Source organism: Anomaloglossus baeobatrachus, chromosome 1 (genome assembly GCF_048569485.1).
Source record: "Anomaloglossus baeobatrachus isolate aAnoBae1 chromosome 1, aAnoBae1.hap1, whole genome shotgun sequence".
Lineage (NCBI taxonomy): Eukaryota > Metazoa > Chordata > Amphibia > Anura > Aromobatidae > Anomaloglossus > Anomaloglossus baeobatrachus.
Window position 1 is genome coordinate 142,786,451 of NC_134353.1, and position 20,145 is coordinate 142,806,595.

Consider the following 20,145-nt stretch of genomic DNA (forward strand, 5'->3'; position numbering starts at 1 on the left):
ACTTCAGTGTTATTTTTTTTGTTTCACCACTGGAATGATGCTTTAAATCTAACTTCCTGCCCCCGGTATTCTACTCGCTCTCCATTGTCTTCATCAGTTATCACCGCCACTCTGGTCGTATGTCTGCAGGATGTGACCTGCCGGCTGCTCCAGTGTTTCATGCAGTCAGAGGTCACAAGTCAACGCAATTCTATGAGAGCCTTGTTCTGGCTCTCATAGAGTTGCATTGAGAGCTTGTGATGTATCCTTTGACTTTCAGACAGATGTTACTCTCACAAGATGGCGCCGCGGGACCAGAGTAATGCTGAAAAAAGGTGAAGACACCGGATGGTGAGTGTTAGACTGCAAGCAGGGGGTTAGATTTAAAGCACCGCTCCAGCATTGGAGAAAAAAAAATGCCAGAGTGTTACTTTAAAGTCTGATCCAAAAAATCAGATCTCACTCTGGGTCCATGATTTATCCAGATGTGTGAACACATCCTTTCTACTGTATGGGTCCAAGTGCTGTAGGATAAAGAAAACTAAAATTAGACATCACTCGGGTGTGTTACATGGAGTGAGCATTGTCTAATGGCTTTCAGTTACCCTTTTTGATAAATCTAACAATATAACTAGGCATATTTGTAAAGGATCCAATGATCTTTTGTTTTCTGTCCGGTTTCCCCACAATATACTGACTGGGGCTTGCCTGGTGCAGCTACTGGGATCACAGCAGTAATAAACCCTCCAGTAAAGAGATGGCTTCAGTAGATGCAAGCACCAGGGGGTCTTTTTACATCTTCTTCCATCCTAGGTCAGAAATTCACAGATGTTGGAAAGTTAATGTCACTTTGCACATTTTATTTGCTGCCTATCTCTTGTAGAGTGCCTTTATAATAGAGATACGAAGGATAAAAGGGACGACAGAATTGAAGGCCTTGATGATGAGGACGTGGATGAAGATCCTAGGAGCGCTGCTTCCCTCTCTAGCCGCAGCAGTGTCACAGAAGATGACCAAAATGATGACGAGGAGGAGGAGGATGACGATGATTTTGAGAAGAAATTTAACAGACTCATAGCAGCCAAACAGAAGCTGAGACAACTACAGGATCTTGTGGCAATGGTATAATAGATTTGTAACAGATGTTTGATGTTCTCTTGTGGGGAAAGTAAAATAAACTAACTGTACACTTAATAGCAAAATCCCTGTGTGTCAACCAAGCAATAATCACTAGTGATGAGCGAGTACTAAAAAGCTCGGGTGCTCGAAGCTCGGGCCGAGCCTCCCAAGATACTCGTGTACTCGGCCCGAGCAACGAGCCCAATGTTATCCTATGGGAGACCCGAGTATTTTTGTGAAATGACCACCGGCAGCATGTAGAAACCCTAAAAATGGCACAAAAGTCTCCGAAGAGTGCTCAAATGACATGGCAACAGCATGGGGAAGACCCCTTGAAGCATTTATCACTGAAAAGTCACAGCTGTGAACAATTTAGTCCGCGTTTTACGCCATTTTTACGGACTCACCAGAAAACCTTCCAAAATGACACCAAAATGAATTTTCATGGCGGAAATGTTAAGGGCACATAACCAATAGTGAGATAGAGCTAATGTATGTTACTTTTTGAGATTACTACATGAAAGATTTTACGTAAAACATTGTGTGGCACTCCGATGTCCCTGAGAAGAGATGTACATAAAGGCCTCTGAGTCTAATGTGCCCATTTTGAGGAAGTGAGTCTTTGTAGTATTTTCCTTTGCCAGGGCAGTCCAAAATTGTGAGGTTCACCAATGCCCCTGCATACAGACGTGCATAATGGCCTGTAAACCTGAAGTGCCCATTGGAAGGAAGTGGGTCTATTGTAGTATAGCCCTTAGGCAGGGCAGCCAAAAATTGGGAGGCTCCACGTTGTCCCTGGATAGAGACGTGCATGAGGGCCTGTAAACCTGAAGTGCCCATTGGAAGGAAGTGGGTCTATTGTAGTATAGCCCTTAGGCAGGGCAGCCAAAAATTGGGAGGCTCCACGTTGTCCCTGGATAGAGACGTGCATGATGGCCTGTAAACCTGAAGTGCCCATTGGAAGGAAGTGGGTCTATTGTAGTATAGCCCTTAGGCAGGGCAGCCAAAAATTGGGAGGCTCCACGTTGTCCCTGGATAGAGACCTGTTAGGTTCTTAGTGCCTCCGTGCTTGCATTTAAAAACCGCACGTGTGTGCCTGTTGGTGGCAGCTTTCCGCTGCACTTGTGTGCGTTTTGCAAAAACTTGGATATAACGCACAAGTCTAGTGAATACACATCAGCACAGCATTGCAAAATGCGCAAGGGCGTTGTCAACGAACAAGGAAGTGGACGTGATGGTGGTGCAGGCAGAGACCGAGGTCGTGTGCAAGCTCTAATTTCGCCACAACAAAGGGCCACATCTACTCGCTCGCACGTCCTGTCCCAAATTCTTGGGGACCGCAGCAGTACACCGCTCTTGAACCAAGACCAGTGTCAACAGGTTGTTAGTTGGATAGCGGATAATGCTTCCAGTCAGATTGGCACCACCACAAACACTCTGTCTTCCACACGGTCAAGTGTCAGTAGCCGTGATACTGCACCGCACATTTCAGAACCTGATCCTCCTTCCTACCACAAGGCTGAGTACACGTCCTCGGACATTAATGATCCCACACTTGGACACTCGGAAGAGCTGTTCACGTTTCAATTCGCACATTCTGGCCTCTCGCCAGCTCATGTTGAAGTGGGTCATGAGGAGATCGTATGTACAGATACCCAAATATTTGAGCAGCCACGTTCTCACGAAGTTGGCAACGTGTCTCAACAAGGGGTGGACGATGATGAGACACAATTGTCAGGAAGTCAGGAGGAGGAGCAGGGTGCGGAAGAGGAAGACGACGTGGTGGATGATCCAGTAACTGACCCAACCTGGCAGGAGGATATGCAGAGCGAGGACAGCAGTGCACAGGGGGAGGGAGGCGTAGCATCCCAACAGGCAGTAAGAAGCAGGGTGGTGGCCCCAGGCAGACGTCAGGCAACTGTTCCCCGGAACAACACGACACAAGGTGCCTGTACAAATGTTAGGTCTTCCCGAGTCTGGCAGTTTTTTAAATTGGCTCCAGATGATTCTAAAAAGGCCATTTGCAACACCTGCCGTGCCAGCATCAGCAGGGGTACCAAAACTAGCAGCCTGACCACCACCAGCATGATCAGGCACATGTCAGCCAAGCACCCGACTTTGTGGGATGTACAACAGAGTCGAGGAGCAGTGCTTGCTGATGTCACTGCTTCGTCTTCGCTTGTTGTGCATGCGAGCCAATCCCCTGTCCATGCTGCCCGAGAACAAGCCTCCTCCGGCCCTGCACCTGCAGTTGCCCACGCAGAAATAACACCATCATCAAGCACGTCCTTGTCCCAGCGCAGCGTTCAGTTATCCATTCAGCAAACCTTTGAACGCAGGCGCAAATACACTGCCAACGACCCACATGCCACACTTCTAAATGCTAACATTTCGCGACTGCTTGCGCTTGAAATGTTGCCTTTTAGGCTGGTTGAGACAGAAGCATTCCGCGACCTGATGGTGGCAGCTGTCCCACATTACTCGGTCCCCAGCCGCCACTATTTCTCCCGGTGTGCCGTCCCCGCATTGCATAACCACGTGTCACAAAACATCACACGTGCCCTGAACAACGCTGTTTCAGCCAAAGTCCACCTAACCACAGACACGTGGACAAGTGCATGTGGGCAAGGCCGCTACATCTCGTTGACGTCACACTGGGTTAATATTGTGGAAGCTGGGACCCAGTCTGAGCGAGGGACGGAACACGTCCTTCACACACCAAGTTTTGCAGGCCCTACCTCAGTCAGGGTTTCACCCACACTCTACAGCTCCGGAATGTCATGCTCCTCAGCCTCCTCCTCCTCCTGCGCATCCTCATCCACTTTACCCTACACACCAGTCCCAAGCTGGAAGTGTTGCGGGCGGAGGAGGGGACGCTGCGCTCTCCCACTGCTCGGGTCCGGCTGCCGCTGCTCTACGGCTGCTGCTGCTCGGTGGCTCGAGCGATGGCCGGATCCCGGGGACTCGAGCGGCGCTCATCGCCCGTGAGTGAAAAGGGGTCGTTTGGGTTTTGGGGATATTGTCCGTGACGCCATCCACGGTTGTGGTGATTGTGTGGACACCACCGCTGCTCTGGACGGGGATCCCGGGAGCCTGTGACAGGGAGCAGCTTTGTTGTTATTTCTCCACGCCGTGGGTAGGGGGGTTGGTTGTCCCAGGGCCCGGTGATGGGGTAGAGATGGATGACAGGCGGGTTGCGGGGCCTGATGAGGTGCAAGGTCGCAGGGGCAGCGCTGTGCCGCACGGCACGGAGGTACTCACTCAGCCCAATGATGATGACACAGTTCACGGTAAAACAAGTGGCTGGATGGACGGGTCCCTCGGACGGCTGCGGTTGTTCCTCCCTGCAGGTTAGTGATGACTGTCTCTCCCTGCACCTAAGTTAAGTGTTGGTAGTGATGGTTTCCCACCGGTAACCCGCTCCCCGACCTGGATATGGGCCGGAGGAGCCCCTTTTGCCCACAGGCGCTGGCCCTGGGAGACGGTTGCCCTTGGCGGTGGCGGTGTCTCCCCTTCACGGTTGGACGGTTGCCTTCTATCGTGACTTGGCTGTTTGGAAACCCTGAGGTCCCCTTCACTAACGGATTTGGCAAATTCACGGCGACACCAAGCCTTGCCGGGATCCGAAAGGCCCCTGCCAATGGTGCTGGCTTCTCTTTGTATACCGGTCCGGTACGGCCGGGTCACCACCCGTCCACGGTCCTTACGGCAGACTCCAATCGGCCTCCACTGCAGACGGTCACCACATCCTGCCAACCTTGCTGTCCTGTCCGGGCCACACACCCGGACCAACTTCAGGCTCTTTGCTGTCACTTTTCTCCTCTCTACTACTTTCCTCCTTCCACTTCCTTAGCTTAACTCTCACTGCCTGTGTTTTCCCTCCTCCTTGGTGGGTGGAGACCAACCGCCTGGCTCCACCCCCTGGTGTGGACAACAGCCCCTGGGGAAGGCAACAAGGATTTTGTGTTTTGACTATGATATGCCTGCAGGGAGTGTGGGGTGTGTAAGTGTTGTGCTCTGTGGCCCCTGGCTTGTCCAGGGCGACACAGAAGCACTGCCTCGGCGAAGCGGCAACAGGCTGTGCTGAAGCTAATCTGCATAGGTGACAAACCCCACAATGCAGAAGAGGTGTGGACAGCTCTGAAACAGCAGGCAGATCACTGGCTCACACCTCTGAACCTAAAGCCAGGAAAGGTCGTGTGTGACAATGGCCGGAACCTGGTGGCGGCTTTGAGGCGAGGCCAGCTGACACATGTTCCATGCGTGGCCCATGTGCTCAACCTCGTGGTTCAGCGGTTTCTAAAGTCATACCCAGAGCTGTCTGATCTGCTGGTAAAAGTTCGCCGCCTGTCTGCACATTTTCGAAAGTCACCTACTGCTTCAGCCGGCCTTGCTGGCTTTCAGTGCCATTTGCATCTTCCGGCTCACAGACTGGTGTGTGATGTCCCCACGCGTTGGAATTCAACTCTGCACATGTTGGTCAGGATATGTGAGCAGAAGAGGGCAGTTGTTGAGTACCTGCATCACCTAAGCCGTAGGGAAATGGGTCAAACTCCACACATAACACCTGAGGAGTGGAGATGGATGTCCGACCTATGTACCATCCGCCAAAACTTTGAGGACTCCACCAAGATGGTGAGCGGCGATGACGACATTATTAGCGTCACCATACCGCTTCTCTGCCTTCTAAAATGGTCTCTGCTCAAAAAACAACCATGATGCATTGCAGGCGGAGCGCGATGAGTTTGAGCAAGAAACAGTAGTGGGTGTGGGTGATAACACACAGCCCAGCCTCGTCTCATCACAACGTGCAGTGGAGGACTATGACGAGGAGGAGGATGAAGACATGGAGCAACTCTCTGGCCAAATTGAGGATATGACATGCAGTCATATCCTCAGTTCAGCGTGGCTGGCCAGAGGACAGGGTAGATGATGAGGAGGAGGAGGAGGAGGAGGACAGCATGTTCAGTCATCGTGTTGGTCAGGCTACTGAAGTCCTGGCTGTTAAGAGTCTGGCACACATGGCTGACTTTATGGTAAGCTGCCTGTCTCGTGACCCTCGCGTTAAGAACATCTTGGCCGACAATCATTACTGGTTGGTAACACTGTTAGACCCACGCTACAAGGAGAACTTTATGTCTCTTATTCCCGAGGCGGAGAGGTCAGGAAAAATGCAGCAGTTCCAGAAGGCCATAGTCACGGAAGTAGGCAAAGCATTCCCCTCACAAAACGATAGCGGCATAGGTCAGGAATCAGTGGACAACCAAGGCGTACAGCCGAGAGGGGCACAAGTCCAATCCGCCAGAGGTAGGGGAACAGTCTTTAAGATGTGGGACAGTTTTCTCAGCCCCTCACATACCACAGCCCCTGAGGTGCGGGGTAGTGCCACAAGAAATCCTAAGTTTGCCCAGATGCTCAAGGAGTACCTTGCAGATCAAACAACTGTACTCTGACATTCCTCTGTGCCTTACAATTAATGGGTATCCAAGCTGGACACGTGGCATGAATTGGCTCTCTACGCCTTGGAAGTCCTGGCCTGCTTTGCCGCTAGCGTTTTGTCAGAGCGTGTTTTTAGTGCCGCAGGTGGAATCATTACAGATAAACGCACCTGCCTGTCAACTGTAAATGCTGACAGGCTGACTCTAATCAAGATGAACAAGGGTTGGATTGGGCCAGACTTCACCACACCACCAGCAAATGACAGCGGAATTTAAAGTTTGTAACAGGATTTTGCCATGTACCTCCACTCACCCATGGTAACACACTTCTGGACTTTGGCTAATCGCTGGACTGCTCCTCCTTCTCCTCATGCGCCATCATGATGATCGTTACAAGAGTTAGGCCTTTGTTTCAGGTGTACCCCCAGTGGTAAATTTTTTCGCCCATTCTTTCAGAATGGGCATTACAACGACAGGAGACCCGCTCCTTTGCAATGGGAACAATGTTTTGAGGCCCTCATGCACATCTCTATCCAGGGACAATATGGAGCCTGACGCTGCCACCGACAGGCACACACGTGCGGTTTTTAAATGCAAGCACGGACGCAATAAGAACCTAACTGGTTTTTAGGAGCGACAATTACTGAGAAGTCTGACACTATCTGGACTGTTTTAGACTGTATACACCAGCCCCAGATATGATGAAGGCTGGTATACGGTCACCACTAGGAATGGCTATATACCCTGCCTGCCTGCCTGTATACTGCTACAATAGTCCTGACAAGGACTCTTTTGGTCACTAGCCTGTATTACAACCTGGCTATACCCTGCCTGTATACAGCAACAATAGTCCTGAGAAGGACTCTGCTACTGTACTCCGACCTGGCTATACCCTGCCTGCCTGTATACAACTAGAATAGTCCTGAGAAGGACTTTTGGTCACACTGTTTGCAGCCCTGCTACGGAAATAGCTATAAAGGGCCGCAAACCTTTCCCTGAAGCAGCGACACCCTCCCTGCACTGACTGTCTGGATAGCTGTGAGCAGAGCACAGCGCGCCCGCCGGTATAAAGGCTTGGTCACGCTGTCCAGGCCGGCCAATCACTGCAATTCCACAACTAACAGGGCTGTGGCATTGCAGTGGTCTGCCAGCCAATCCCTGCATGAGGGCTGGCTCTCAAAAGAGCACCAACATGCAGAAATGAAGACCACGAGTACAGCACGAGTATCGCGAGATTACTCGGTCCCCGCCGAGTAGACCGAGTACAGTGATACTCGTGCGAGTACCGAGTAGTAACAAGCATGCTCGCTCATCACTAATAATCACTCATACTGTGTATCAAGAGTATAGCAGATCTAGATTATATATTTTATCCTGACAGCTCCAGCTATCTGGTTTACTACACGGCACTAAACAAGTATAGTGCTGAATGAATAATAGCTGAGCGTATTAAGCGCGACCGTGCACTCAGCTGTGACTGTATCGGATTATTAGCTCCCTTGCACATGATTGATGACCTCCATTGTATATTTGTGGCCATTTTTTACTAGTGAGAGGAATAGGAAAAGAAAATTGCAGTTGTAAGTGCAGCAGTTTAACTGCTGTAGGGTTTTGTGGGGTTTTGGGTTTTTTCTTAGGTTTTTTTCTGTTAGGAATAGCAGTTCAGCATTTCTGTCCTGACGATCTGGCTTTACGTTGGTGAGCCTGTTCTGGTCTTAGCTTAACATTGTAAGCGAAACAGGTACCTGATCAATTAAAGGCAACTTCTCAGGTGCAATATGCACCCCAGGACCAGGAGCAGTTCTGGGTGCATATTGCTAATCCCTGCCTAAGGCCATGTGCGCACTTACCGTTTTCCTGCGGTTTTGCTGCATGTTATGTTCATAACATCTCTGCAGTGATTCACCAGCAAATCCTATGGGAAAAAAAAAATGCTGTGCGCACTATGCGGATTTTGACAGCTGCATGTTTCTTCATCGTTCCTTATGGGAGACCCAGACCATGGGTGTATAGCTTCTGCCTCCGGAGGACACACAAAGTACTACACTCAAACGTGTAGCTCCTCCCTCCTAGCATATACACCCCCTGGTAGCCAGTCCTAGCCAGTTTCAATGCTTTGTGTTCAGGAGGTCACACACACATGCATTCTCTGATTTTTGATTTTTTGGATTTCAAAAGATTTGGAAGAAAAGCTGGTCCAATCTGGACTCCCGGCATGTCCCTTCTCACCCCACTGTGTCGGCGGTGCTGTTAAGGTTGATTTTACAAGGCTGGAGCCTTCACATGCCGCGCTCCTTCACCATCCTCTGGGGCTCTGGCTTGAAGTGGGAGCCATCACGGTTCTCACTGCTTTGCAGGAGACCGGTCTCCATCCGCAGCCCTTTTTCAGGATCCTGCCGGACGGAGCGTTTAACCCCCCCCAGGGTCCTGGGCCCTGCGTCTCAAAAGCTAAGTATTGAGACGTTTTTACGACAGAAAGTGGTCTTTCCAGGGGTCCCTTGTACTTTATTTATTGGGGGGAGTGTGTTATATGACTGTGGTAACATTTCCGGCCGGTTCTCCAGTTTTCACTGGAGAACCGCGCCGATGGTGCCTGCACGCTGGCCGCATGTTTAAATCTAGGCCCCGGCTTCGCCTGAAGCTTAGTTTCGGTTTCCCTGCCCCTGCATGTTAGTCAGTGCAGAGGGACAGTGTGGCTCCGCCCAGCGGCTGTTCAGCACAGGGAACGGACACTCCTCACTGAGGAAAGATTCCCTCCCCTGTATACCTCATTTGTCCGCTCTCAGAGTAGGCCCCGCCCCCTCTCCTCGCTCCGGTCGCCATTTTCTCAGCGTTCTCAATGTCTGCATAGGCACAGAGATACCACATTGTGACAAATGGGGGCCTGGGCTGGGGGACTGGAGGGCACAGAAATGTATGTTAAACGGTCTGGCAAGCTACAACCTCCGGTTGTGCAGCTGCTTATATTCTCTGTTTATATACTCTGCTGGGGGTCATTCTGGAGCTGCATTCCCTCACAGAGCCCCCACTTCTGCAGCATGTCTCACATCAGAGCAAGGCTGCAAGGCTGTTCTTATTATGCACTGCATGTAGACTCGTACTGCCTGTACTGAGCACATAAACACAGTGGTCCCTCAGCCTGGAGGCTCGTCAGTGGTCCCTCCAGCTGCTCCGGTGGTGCTGAGCATGCATTAGCCCCCTTCTCAGGGCGCTTCTGCTGCTACGGCTCGCTCAGCAAAGCTCTCAGAGGACTCTTCATCTGGTCTCAGTCCCCGTCCTCCTAAAATGGAGACGCAGGGTCCCCTGTCCTTCCCCGTCCCGCAGCTCTGATTCACGAGCTGACTCACTGGACGAGGAGGATGTCTTTACTGGGGGCTCGGACGCTACTTAATGTACCATTGATCTGTCCGAAGGTGATGCAGATGCTAATGATTTGATTGCGTCCATTATATTTGTACTGGACCTCAATCCGCCTGTATCAGGGGAGTATCCCCCTCTGGCAGAAAGGCATCAGTATACCTTAAAGAGAACAAGGAGTGTGTTCCTTAACCACTCCAGTTTTCAGCCCACTGTGACCAAGCCCAGAGCCTGTCCTGACAGACGCTCCCAAAGCGTGGTTCTGATGACTGTTTCCCCCTTCCACCAGAGGTGGTCAAGGAGTGGGCTCATTCACCAAGGGTGGTCCCTCCTGTGTCTAGTATTTCAGCCCGGATAGTTGTATCAGTGGCTGACGGCACCTCTCTAAGGAATCCCACTACATTAATTCTGTACTGGACCTCAATCCGCCAGTATCAGAGGAGCAACCCTCTCTGGCAAAAAGGCACCAGTTTACCTTGCCTAAGAGAACAAGGAGTGTGTTCCTTAACCACTCCAGTTTTCAGGCCACTGTGACCAAGCCCAGGGTCTGCTCTGGCAAACGCTTCCCAAAGCGTGGTTCTGATGACAGTTTTCCCCTTCCACCAGTGGTGGTCAAGGAGTGGGCTCATTCACCAAAGGTGGTCCCTCCGGTGTTTAGACTCTCAGCCCGGACGTTGTGTCAGTGGCTGATGGCTCCTCACTTACGGCTTTGCTGTCCGCCAGGTTGTCCTTCTGGCCAAATCTGTATGGAGGCGGCAGGGGCCTCGTTCTCCCCAGCTTTTGCAGCAGTGCGGCTTTCAAAGCCATCTCTGCTTCTCTGGAGGAGATGCATTCCCTCACAGGGACTCTTTGCCCGAAATGGTTGCCTTAACTTCCAGACTTCAGTCTTTTCATCCTATGCCATGTCTGCCATGCTGGAGACTCTCACCGCACTGCGGTGGCCTCGGCTAATTTCCTCGCTATCCGCAAGCTCCTGTGGCTTCGGAAGTGGAAGGCGGATGCTTCTAAAGAAGTTCCTTGCTGGGCTCCCTTTTGCTGGGACCAGTCTATTCGGGAACAACTGGATGAAATTATTAAGGAAGCTCTTGGCGGGAAGAGTTTTCTTCCATGCCACAAACCTAAACCAGGAAACCTGTCCAGGGCAGGAATCAGTCGAGGTTTCGTTCTTTTTGTTCCTCCATCTGATCGTTCTCTAAGCCCTCGGCCTCGTCCACTGGCTCAGCCAAGGATTGTAAACCCAAATGGCGCACGAGAAGACCGCAGGAGATGCTGCCACTAAGTCGGCCTCCTCCTGGCTATCTGGCCACGCCAGCAACGTCCTTGGTCGGTGGCAGGCTCTCCCACTTTGGCGACGTATGGTTTTAACACGTCTCCGATCAGTGGGTGCGAGATACCATCTCCCACGGCTACAGGATTGAATTCTATCCAGCCCGCCAAACAGATTTTTTCTGTCAACTCCCCGCTGCTCCAACGCCGCCGCCTTCTCACAGGCTGTGGCATTCTTGCAGGCCACTGGAGTAATTGTACCGGTTCCCGACTGGGAACGGTTCTGAGATTTCTGCTTAAATCTATTCCTAGTACCCGAGGAGGGCGGTGCCTTCCGACCTGGATCTCAAGCCTCTCAAGCATGTTCAGGTGCGGCAGTTTCGCATAGCCTCTGCGATCAATCAATGACCCAAGGAGATTCCCTAGCATCCATCGACATCAGAGATGCCTATCTGCATGTGCCAATCGCAGTTTCACACCAGCGTTGGCTACGTTTTGCAATCAGAGTGGTCCAATTCGTGGCTCTTCCCTTGGGGTTAGCCACGGCCCCTCGAGTATTCTCAAGGTCGGGGCATCTGTGATTGCGGTCCTGCACCTCTAGGGGTTGACAGTGATCCTTTTGTCCTGGACAGCCTTCTAGTCTGGGCTTCACCCAGTGCAGACTGTTAGCGTAGTGCCTCGCTCACTCTCGCCACTCTAACCAATTCGGGTGGTTTGTCATTCTGTCCAAGTCCACTCTGACTTCGACCCAGAAGTTCACATACCCAGGGACGCAATTCGAGACTCTGTCGGCACTTGTGAAGCTGCCCTTAGTCAAACAGCAGTCCCTCCGCTGGCGGTCGACGTCGTTCCATCAGGCACCTAATACAGGTGCTGGATCAGATGGTGGTGTCAATGGAAGCGATTCCCTTGCCCAGTTCCATCTGCGTACTCTGCGGCTGGATATTTTCCGCTGTTGGAACAAGCGGACTTCCTCCTTCCACGGGGCGGTGGCTTCGCCACAGACCAGGGGCTCGTTTCAGTCTTCGTCCCCTCTGTCTCAGGGACGCTCCTTCCTGGCTCCGTCCCGGGTCTTCCTCACCAAGATGCTAGTCTATCCGGCTGGGGAGCAGTATATCTCCACCATGGAGCGCAGGGCACTTGGACTCTGTCCGAATCAGCCCTCTGGATCAATGTGCTGGAAATCGGAGCTGTGTTTCTAGCTCTCTAAGCCTTTCACCATCTGTTGGCGGCCAGGCACATTCGAGTCCAGTCAGACAATGCTACAGCGTTTGCCTACATCAACCTCCAGGGCGGGACACTCAGCCGCCTGGCAATGTTGGAGGTTCATCGCATTCTTCAGTGGACGGAGGACTCCTAGTCCACCATATCCACAGCCCACATCCCAGACGTGGAAAACTGGGAGGCAGATTGTCTCAGCCGTCAAACCGTGGCTCCACGATCCTCAGGTTTTTGCGGCAGACGCACTGGTTCAAGTTTGGTCCCAGCTTCGTCTGTCTTACGTGTTTCACCCTCTAGTTCTTGCCCAGAGTCCTGCGCAAGATCAGAAAGGAGGGCCGTCGGGTCATTCTCATTACTCCAGACTGACCCAGGCAAGCTTGGTACCCTGACCTGCTCCGTCTGTCCGTAGAGGTGCCATAGCATCTCCCGGACTGTCCAGACCTTCTCTCACGAGGTCCGTCCTTCCGCCAGAACCTGCGGCTCTCAGATTGACGGCGTGGCGTTTGAGTCATGGATCTTGACGACTTCTGGTATCCCTCCTGAAGTCATCTCCACTATGACTCGAGCTCGGAAGTATCCTTTGGCCTTTTGGCCTTGCCGACCCTCCTGTCCCTTCTACAGTCCGGTTTGCAGCTAGGACTATCCCTCAATTCCCTTAAGGGACAGGTCTCGGCTCTGTCAGTGTTGAGAGCGGCGTATCGCCCGGCTGGCCCAGGTGCGCTCCTTCATGCAGGGCGCATCTCACATCATTCCGCCTTACCGGCGGCCCTTGGAGCCCTGGGACCTTAATTCGGTCCTCACGGCTTCCGGAAACCCCCCTTTGAGCCTCTTAGGGAGGTTTCTTTGTTTAGTCTTTCACAGAAAGTGGTCTTTCTAGTGGCCATAACTTCCCTCAAGAGAGTCTCTGTTTTGGCTGCACTCTCTTCGGAGTCCTCCCTTCATCAAGACAAGGTGGTTCTCCGTCCGACTCCGGACTTTCTCCCTAAGGTGGTTGCTGTTTCCACCTTAACCGGGGCATTTTCCCTGCCTTCCTTTTGTCCGGCTCCTGTTCATCGCTTTGAAAGGGCGTTGCATACTCTGGATCTGGTGCGGGCGCTCCGGATCTATGTGTCTCGCACCGCTGTTCTTAGGCGGTGCACCTCTCTTGTGCTGACCGCTGGTCAGCGTAAGGGCCTTTCGGCATTTAAGCCGACCCTGGCTCGTTGGTTTAGGTCGGCCATTTCCGATACCTACCAGTGTACTCAAGTGCCTCTCCCACCGGGGATCAAGGCACACTTGACCAGAGCTGTCGGTGCCTCTTAGGCTTTCAGGCCCAGGGTACGGCTCAGCAGGTCTGTCAGGCTGCCACTTGGACTAGTCTGCATACCTTTTCGAAGCACTACCAAGTGCATGCTCATGCTTCGGCAGATGCGAGCTTGGGCAGACGCATCCTTCAGGCGGCTGTCGCCCATTTGTGAAGTTAGGTTTCGCCTACTTCTCAGTTTTTCTGTTTATTCCCACCCATGGACTGCTTTAGAACGTCCCATGGTCTGGGTCTCCCATAAGGAACGATGAAGAAAAAGAGAATTTTGTTACTTACCGTAAATTCTTTTTCTTATAGTTCCGACATGGGAGACCCAGCACCCTCCCTGTTGCCTGTTGGCAGGTTTCTTGTTCCGCGTGTTATCACCGGCTGTTGTTGTAGACAGAGGTTCCGGTTGTTCCGGGTTTTGCTCTGTCTCTACTTGTGGGTGGATGTCCTCCTTCAGCTTTTGCACTAAACTGGCTAGGACTGGCTACCAGGGGGTGTATATGCTAGGAGGGAGGAGCTACACGTTTGAGTGTAGTACTTTGTGTGTCCTCCGGAGGCAGAAGCTATACACCCATGGTCTGGGTCTCCCATGTCGGAACTATAAGAAAAAGAATTTACGGTAAGTAACAAAATTCTCTTTTTTGCTGTGGGATTCCCGCAGCAAAAACAATTGCATGTCACTTCTTTTCCACACGTATCTGCGGCATTTCACTCCATTGACTGTAATGTAATCATGAAATCCCGCAGGGAATAACGCAGATGGCAAATTCTTTGCAGTTCATTGCGTTTTCCAGCGTTATTCCCTGCGGTATTTCGCGGTTTCGGGACATAATGTTCAGCACTGCCCTGCATTTTGCAAGGAAGTGATGTCATTATGACAGAGGCTGAGCAGAGTAAACACACACATCACAGACATAGAACACACAGATCACTCTCAGACACAGACATATAAAATACACATAGAAATCAAACGGACATATAAAAAAAACACGTGGGCTCCGCTATATTTTTACCGTCCAGCCGAGGTAAACACACAACGGCGGCCCGGTAATCTCAGGCTGGGTAGGTCTAGGGCTATTGTTAATGCCCCCAAACCCCTCCCGCAGCCGAGAATATCAGCCCGCAGCTGCCCCGGGACTGTCGCAAACCTTATGCGGCAGTCCCGGAGTGTCCAGGCTCTTCCTGTTGCCGTGATGTGGTGGCTATTAGGGTAATAATGAGTTAATGGCAGCGCATTGCTGCCACTAAGTGCAGGCTTTAATCATGCAGCGTCTACGAGACAGCTTACATGATTAACCTATAAGTAAAGTGAATAAACACACTCACACCGAAAAATCCTTTATTTTAAATAAAACACAAAAAAGCCCCCTCTGTCACCATTTTATTAACCCCTCCTGAAACACACAGCTCCGACGTAATCCACCGAGGTCCCACGTCGCTTGCATCCAGCCGTGACCGACACATACTGAATGCAGCCTCATAACGAGACTGCAGAGAGGTAACCACAGGCCATTTCCCACGGCCGGTGATGTGAACACACATTACCGCTCGGGAGAAATGCAGCGTGTAGATTGGTGATTGATCTGTCCTCTGTCTACCTATCCCTCTATCAATCTATCTATCTATCTATTCTTCTCTCTGTCTATTGATCTATGTATCTATTTATCTATCTATCTACTATCTATCATAGAAGGAAATTACTTTTTTTTTTTTCTTCTTCAATGTGCTTTATTGCATTGAATGCATTAAAACACATGTACCAACCCGCGGTAAAAATACCGCGGCAAACCGCATGCGGTTTTCGGGTGCGGTTTGCCGCGTTTTTTTTTACCGCGAGTGCGGTAGTCTTTCAGACCCTGCGGCATTTTCTTAAGAAAATTCCATTTTCCAGTGCGCACAGGGCCTTACTGTCCCTGTATCTAGTAGCATACATAAAGAGATCTTTAGAAAAAGTATTTTTAAAGATCATTTGATATGCTAATGAGTGCAGGGACTAATCGCAAGGTTGTTAGTTCACCGACTAGTCCGCCCACTTAGCATGTTAGCACGCCCAAAGGGGTGTGCTAACATACTATTCAATGCCATTGCAGAGTATCATCAGTGGTGACGCGCATACCTGTGTTCATTGTCCCTACTTGAGGTGCCGGGTTTCGGGTCATTGCGCATGATCAGAAGTCCCAGCACTTCCGGTCATGTGCACTATGAAGCTGGGTGTACGCATTCCAGCTTCTGAGAGGTCTAGTGCGTATGACCGGAAGTGCCAGGACTTCTGATCATGCACACTGACTCGCAACCTGGCGACTGAAATGGTGACCGGATGCAGGTACAAGAGTCACCGCTTATGACGCTGGTCAATGGGCATTGAATAGCATGCTAAGCGGGCAGGACTAGTTGGGGGAAGTAACACCCTTGTGACTAGTTCCTCCACTCATTAGCATATCATAAAGGATCTTTAGAAATACTTTTCTTTGTCGCTCCATTGGGAGACCCAGACAATTGGGGTGTATAGCTTCTGCCTCCGGAGGCCACACAAAGTATTACACTTTAAAAAGTGTAACCCCTCCCCTCTGCCTATACACCCTCCCGTGCATCACAGGCTCCTCAGTTTTATGCTTTGTGTGGAAGGAGGCACACATCCACTCATGCTCCCATTTTAGTCAGCAGCAGCTGCTGATTTTATCGGTTGGAAGAAAAGAGGGCCCCCACAGGGCCCCCGGCATGCTCCCTTCTCACCCCACTAAGTCGGCGGTGCTGTTAAGGTTGAGGTACCCATTGCGGGTACAGAGGCCGGAGCCACATGCCGTTTTTCCTTCACCATCCCTTAGAGGCTCTGGGAGAAGTGGGATCCTAACCGGTCATCCATTCACTGGGACCGGGCTCCCTCCGCAGCCCCTGTGGGAATCTGCCGGACAGGAGACTTTGTATCCTCAGGGACAGGGCCCTGCATCTAAAGGTACTCTGTGTCCCCATGGGGACGGTGCATGGAGCGCTTGTTTCACAGACGCTGCAGCAGCTGCTGGTTTTGTGACGACCGGGACTACCGCGCCTGTTTGTCGGCCGCGGTATTAAATTTAGTCCCTGGCTTCATTGCGGCCTAGTACCATAACTCCCGCCCCCGGGCCTGCCAGTCAGGGGTAAGGGCTGGACGGTCGACCTGACGTCGGCAGTGAGGGCTGGAGCATACTTTAGGTTTCCTCCCCCCCCCCTCACTGATCACTGTGGGGCACCAGATTCCCGCACTTTACTAGTCGCCGCCCACGGCTCCCTCCTCCCCTGAGAGCTCCGGCAGCCATTTTTACACACATTCTGCCGGTGGAGGATTTCAGGAACGAGCTCTGCAGCTCTGGGAGACCTAAGGCAGGGAATCTGGTGGACACACACCGCTTTGGGCGGTCGGTAAGCCACGCTGGTCCCCCTAGGGTGCCGGAGTGTATATATATATATATATATATGTGTATATATATAATATAATATTTGTATATATTTTCTCTGTTCGGCCGGGTTGTTGTGCTTTTGGCTATATACCCTCAGTGATCACTCTCCTAGGAGACAACAGCATGTCGTCCACAAGGAGCAAGGGCGCTAAGGCAAAGGGTTTTTTTGCAACCTGTACCTCTTGTGCGGCTATGTTACCTGCAGGTTCCACCTACCCTCACTGTGAGCAATGCTCGACCCCTGTTTCACTTGCTCAGCCGGAGCCTCGATCACTAGTGGGCCCCTCGGCTCTGGCAGACTGTCCTGCTTCCCCTGTCCAGGCGGCAGGGACAGAGTTTGCAGTTTTTGCTGAGAAAGTCTCTGAGTCGCTTTCACAATCCATGGCTCAGTCTATGGACAAATGGTCTGCCAAGCTACTAGAAGCCTTGCAGTCCAGACCGGTCCTTACACAGACCCCGGGCACTGTTGGATCATCGCCTCCAGGCCCCTCTCGGTCTGCGCCGCAGCGTGCTCCCGGGGTGGCCCCTAGGTCTCACGTGGAGGACTCCGGCACGGACCACAGTCCCAGACTGGCTAAGCGGGCTCGCTGGGAATCTTCCCCCGACTTCCTCACGCTGCTCGGGGTCTCAGCTTGAGGACTCTGTGGAGGATGAGGCGGACGTCGCAGCTCAGGGCTCTGACCCTGACGTTGCTCTCAATCTTGATACACCTGAAGGGGACGCCTTAGTAAATGACCTTTATAGCGTCCATCAACCAGGTGCTAGATCTTTCTCCCCCAACTCCACCTATAGAGGAGTCGGCTTCGCAGCAGGAGAAACACCAGTTTAGGTTTCCCAAACGTACACGGAGTGCGTTTTTCGATCACTCCAACTTCAGAGATGCTGTCCAGAAGCACAGAGTATTTCCGGACAAGCGCTTTACTAAGCTCCTTAATGACACACGTTACCCCTTCCCCTCTGACGTAGTTAAGGGTTGGGCTCAATGTCCCAAGGTGGATCCTCCAGTCTCTAGACTGGCGGCTAGATCTGTAGTATCAGTTGCAGATGGCTCATCGCTCAAGGATGCCACTGACAGGCAAATAGAGCTCCTGGTGAAATCCATCTATGAAGCCACAGGCGCGTCTTTTGCCCCGGCCTTTGCAGCCGTGTGGGCACTCCAAGCTATCTCAGCTTGTCTGTCTGAGATTAATGCGGTCACACGTACCTCTGCTCCGCAATTTGCATCTTTGACTTCTCAGGCGTCGGCTTTTTCGTCCTACGCCATGAACGCCGTCCTGGACTCTGCTAGCCGTACAGCGGTAGCATCCGCTAATTCGGTGGCAGTCCGCAGGGCCATGTGGCTACGCGAATGGAAGGCAGACTCTGCTTCCAAGAAGTTCTTAACCGGTTTGCCGTTTTCTGGCGACCGATTGTTTGGCGAACGATTGGATGAAATTATTAAGGAATCCAAGGGAAAGGACTCGTCCTTACCCCAGTCCAAACCGAAGAGACCTCAGCAACGGAAAATACAACCGAGGTTTCGGTCCTTTCGGCCCTCAGCCAAGTCCCAATCCTCCTCGTCCAATAGGCCAGAGAAGGGCCAGAGGAACTCTTATGCGTGGCGGTCTAAGTCACGCCCCCAAAAAACCGCCGGAGGCACTGCCTCCAAGGCGGCCTCCTCATGACTTTCGGCCTCCCCGAACCGCATCCTCAGTCGGTGGCAGGCTCTCCCGCTTTTGCGACGCCTGGTGGCCACATGTCCAAGACCGATGGGTGAGAGACATTCTGTCTCACGGTTACAGGATAGAGTTCAGCTCTCGTCCTCCGACTCGTTTCTTCAGAACATCTCCGCCCCCATCTCGGGCCGGCGCACTTTTTCAGGCTGTGGGCGTTCTGAAGTCAGAAGGAGTGGTGATTCCCGTTCCCCCTCAGGAACATGGTCACGGCTTCTACTCCAACTTGTTCGTGGTGCCAAAGAAGGACGGATCATTGCGTCCCGTTCTGGACCTCAAACTGCTCAACAGGCATGTGAGCACCAGAAGGTTTCGGATGGAATCTCTCCGCTCGGTCATCGCTTCGATGTCACAAGGAGACTTCCTAGCATCAATCGACATCAAGGATGCTTATCTCCATGTGCCGATCGCACCCGAGCATCAACGCTTCCTGCGTTTCGCCATTGGGGACGAACACCTTCAGTTCGTGGCACTGCCTTTCGGCCTGGCGACAGCCCCACGGGTCTTCACCAAGGTCATGGCATCCGTTGTGGCGGTCCTACACTCTCAGGGCCACTCGGTGATCCCTTACTTAGACGATCTCCTAGTCAGGGCACCCTCCCGGGTGGCGTGTCAACACAGCCTGATTGTCGCTCTGGAGACTCTCCAGCGGTTCGGGTGGATCATCAACTTCCCAAAGTCCAAGTTGACACCGACCCAATCACTGACTTACCTCGGGATGGAGTTTCATACTCACTCAGCGGTAGTCAAGCTACCGCTGGACAAACAGCTTTCGCTGCAGACAGGGGTGCAATCTCTTCTTCGGGGTCAGTCACACCCCTTGAGGCGCCTCATGCACTTCCTGGGGAAGATGGTGGCAGCAATGGAGGCAGTGCCCTTCGCGCAGTTTCATCTGCGCCCACTCCAATGGGACATTCTCCGCAAATGGGACAGGAGGTCGACGTCCCTCGACAGGAACGTCTCTCTTTCCCTTGCAGCCAAAACCTCTCTTCAGTGGTGGCTTCTTCCCACTTCTCTATCGCAGGGAAAATCCTTCCTGCCCCCATCCTGGGCTGTGGTCACGACGGACGCGAGCCTGTCAGGGTGGGGAGCGGTTTTTCTCCACCACAGGGCTCAGGGAACCTGGACTCCGATAGAGTCTTCCCTTCAGATCAATGTTCTGGAGATAAGGGCAGTGTATCTAGCCCTAAAGGCGTTCCATCGGTGGCTGGAGGGCAGGCAGATCCGCATACAGTCGGACAACGCCACGGCGGTCGCGTACATCAACCACCAGGGCGGCACGTGCAGCCGTCAAGCCTTCCAGGAAGTCCGGCGAATTCTGCTGTGGG

At 52.2% G+C, this 20,145-nt stretch overlaps 1 protein-coding gene across 7 annotated transcripts in view; it reads left to right on the plus strand.

Annotated features, from left to right (window-relative positions):
• The window catches only part of PCM1 (pericentriolar material 1), a 382,937-nt gene that overhangs the window by 181,486 nt on the left and 181,306 nt on the right, over window positions 1-20,145 (plus strand). For all 7 annotated transcript variants that reach the window (XM_075347110.1, XM_075347104.1, XM_075347105.1 and 4 more), the window contains one exon: window positions 863-1,101. In XM_075347110.1, the coding sequence (XP_075203225.1) occupies window positions 863-1,101 (239 nt within the window). The remainder of the gene's footprint in view (window positions 1-862; window positions 1,102-20,145) is intronic.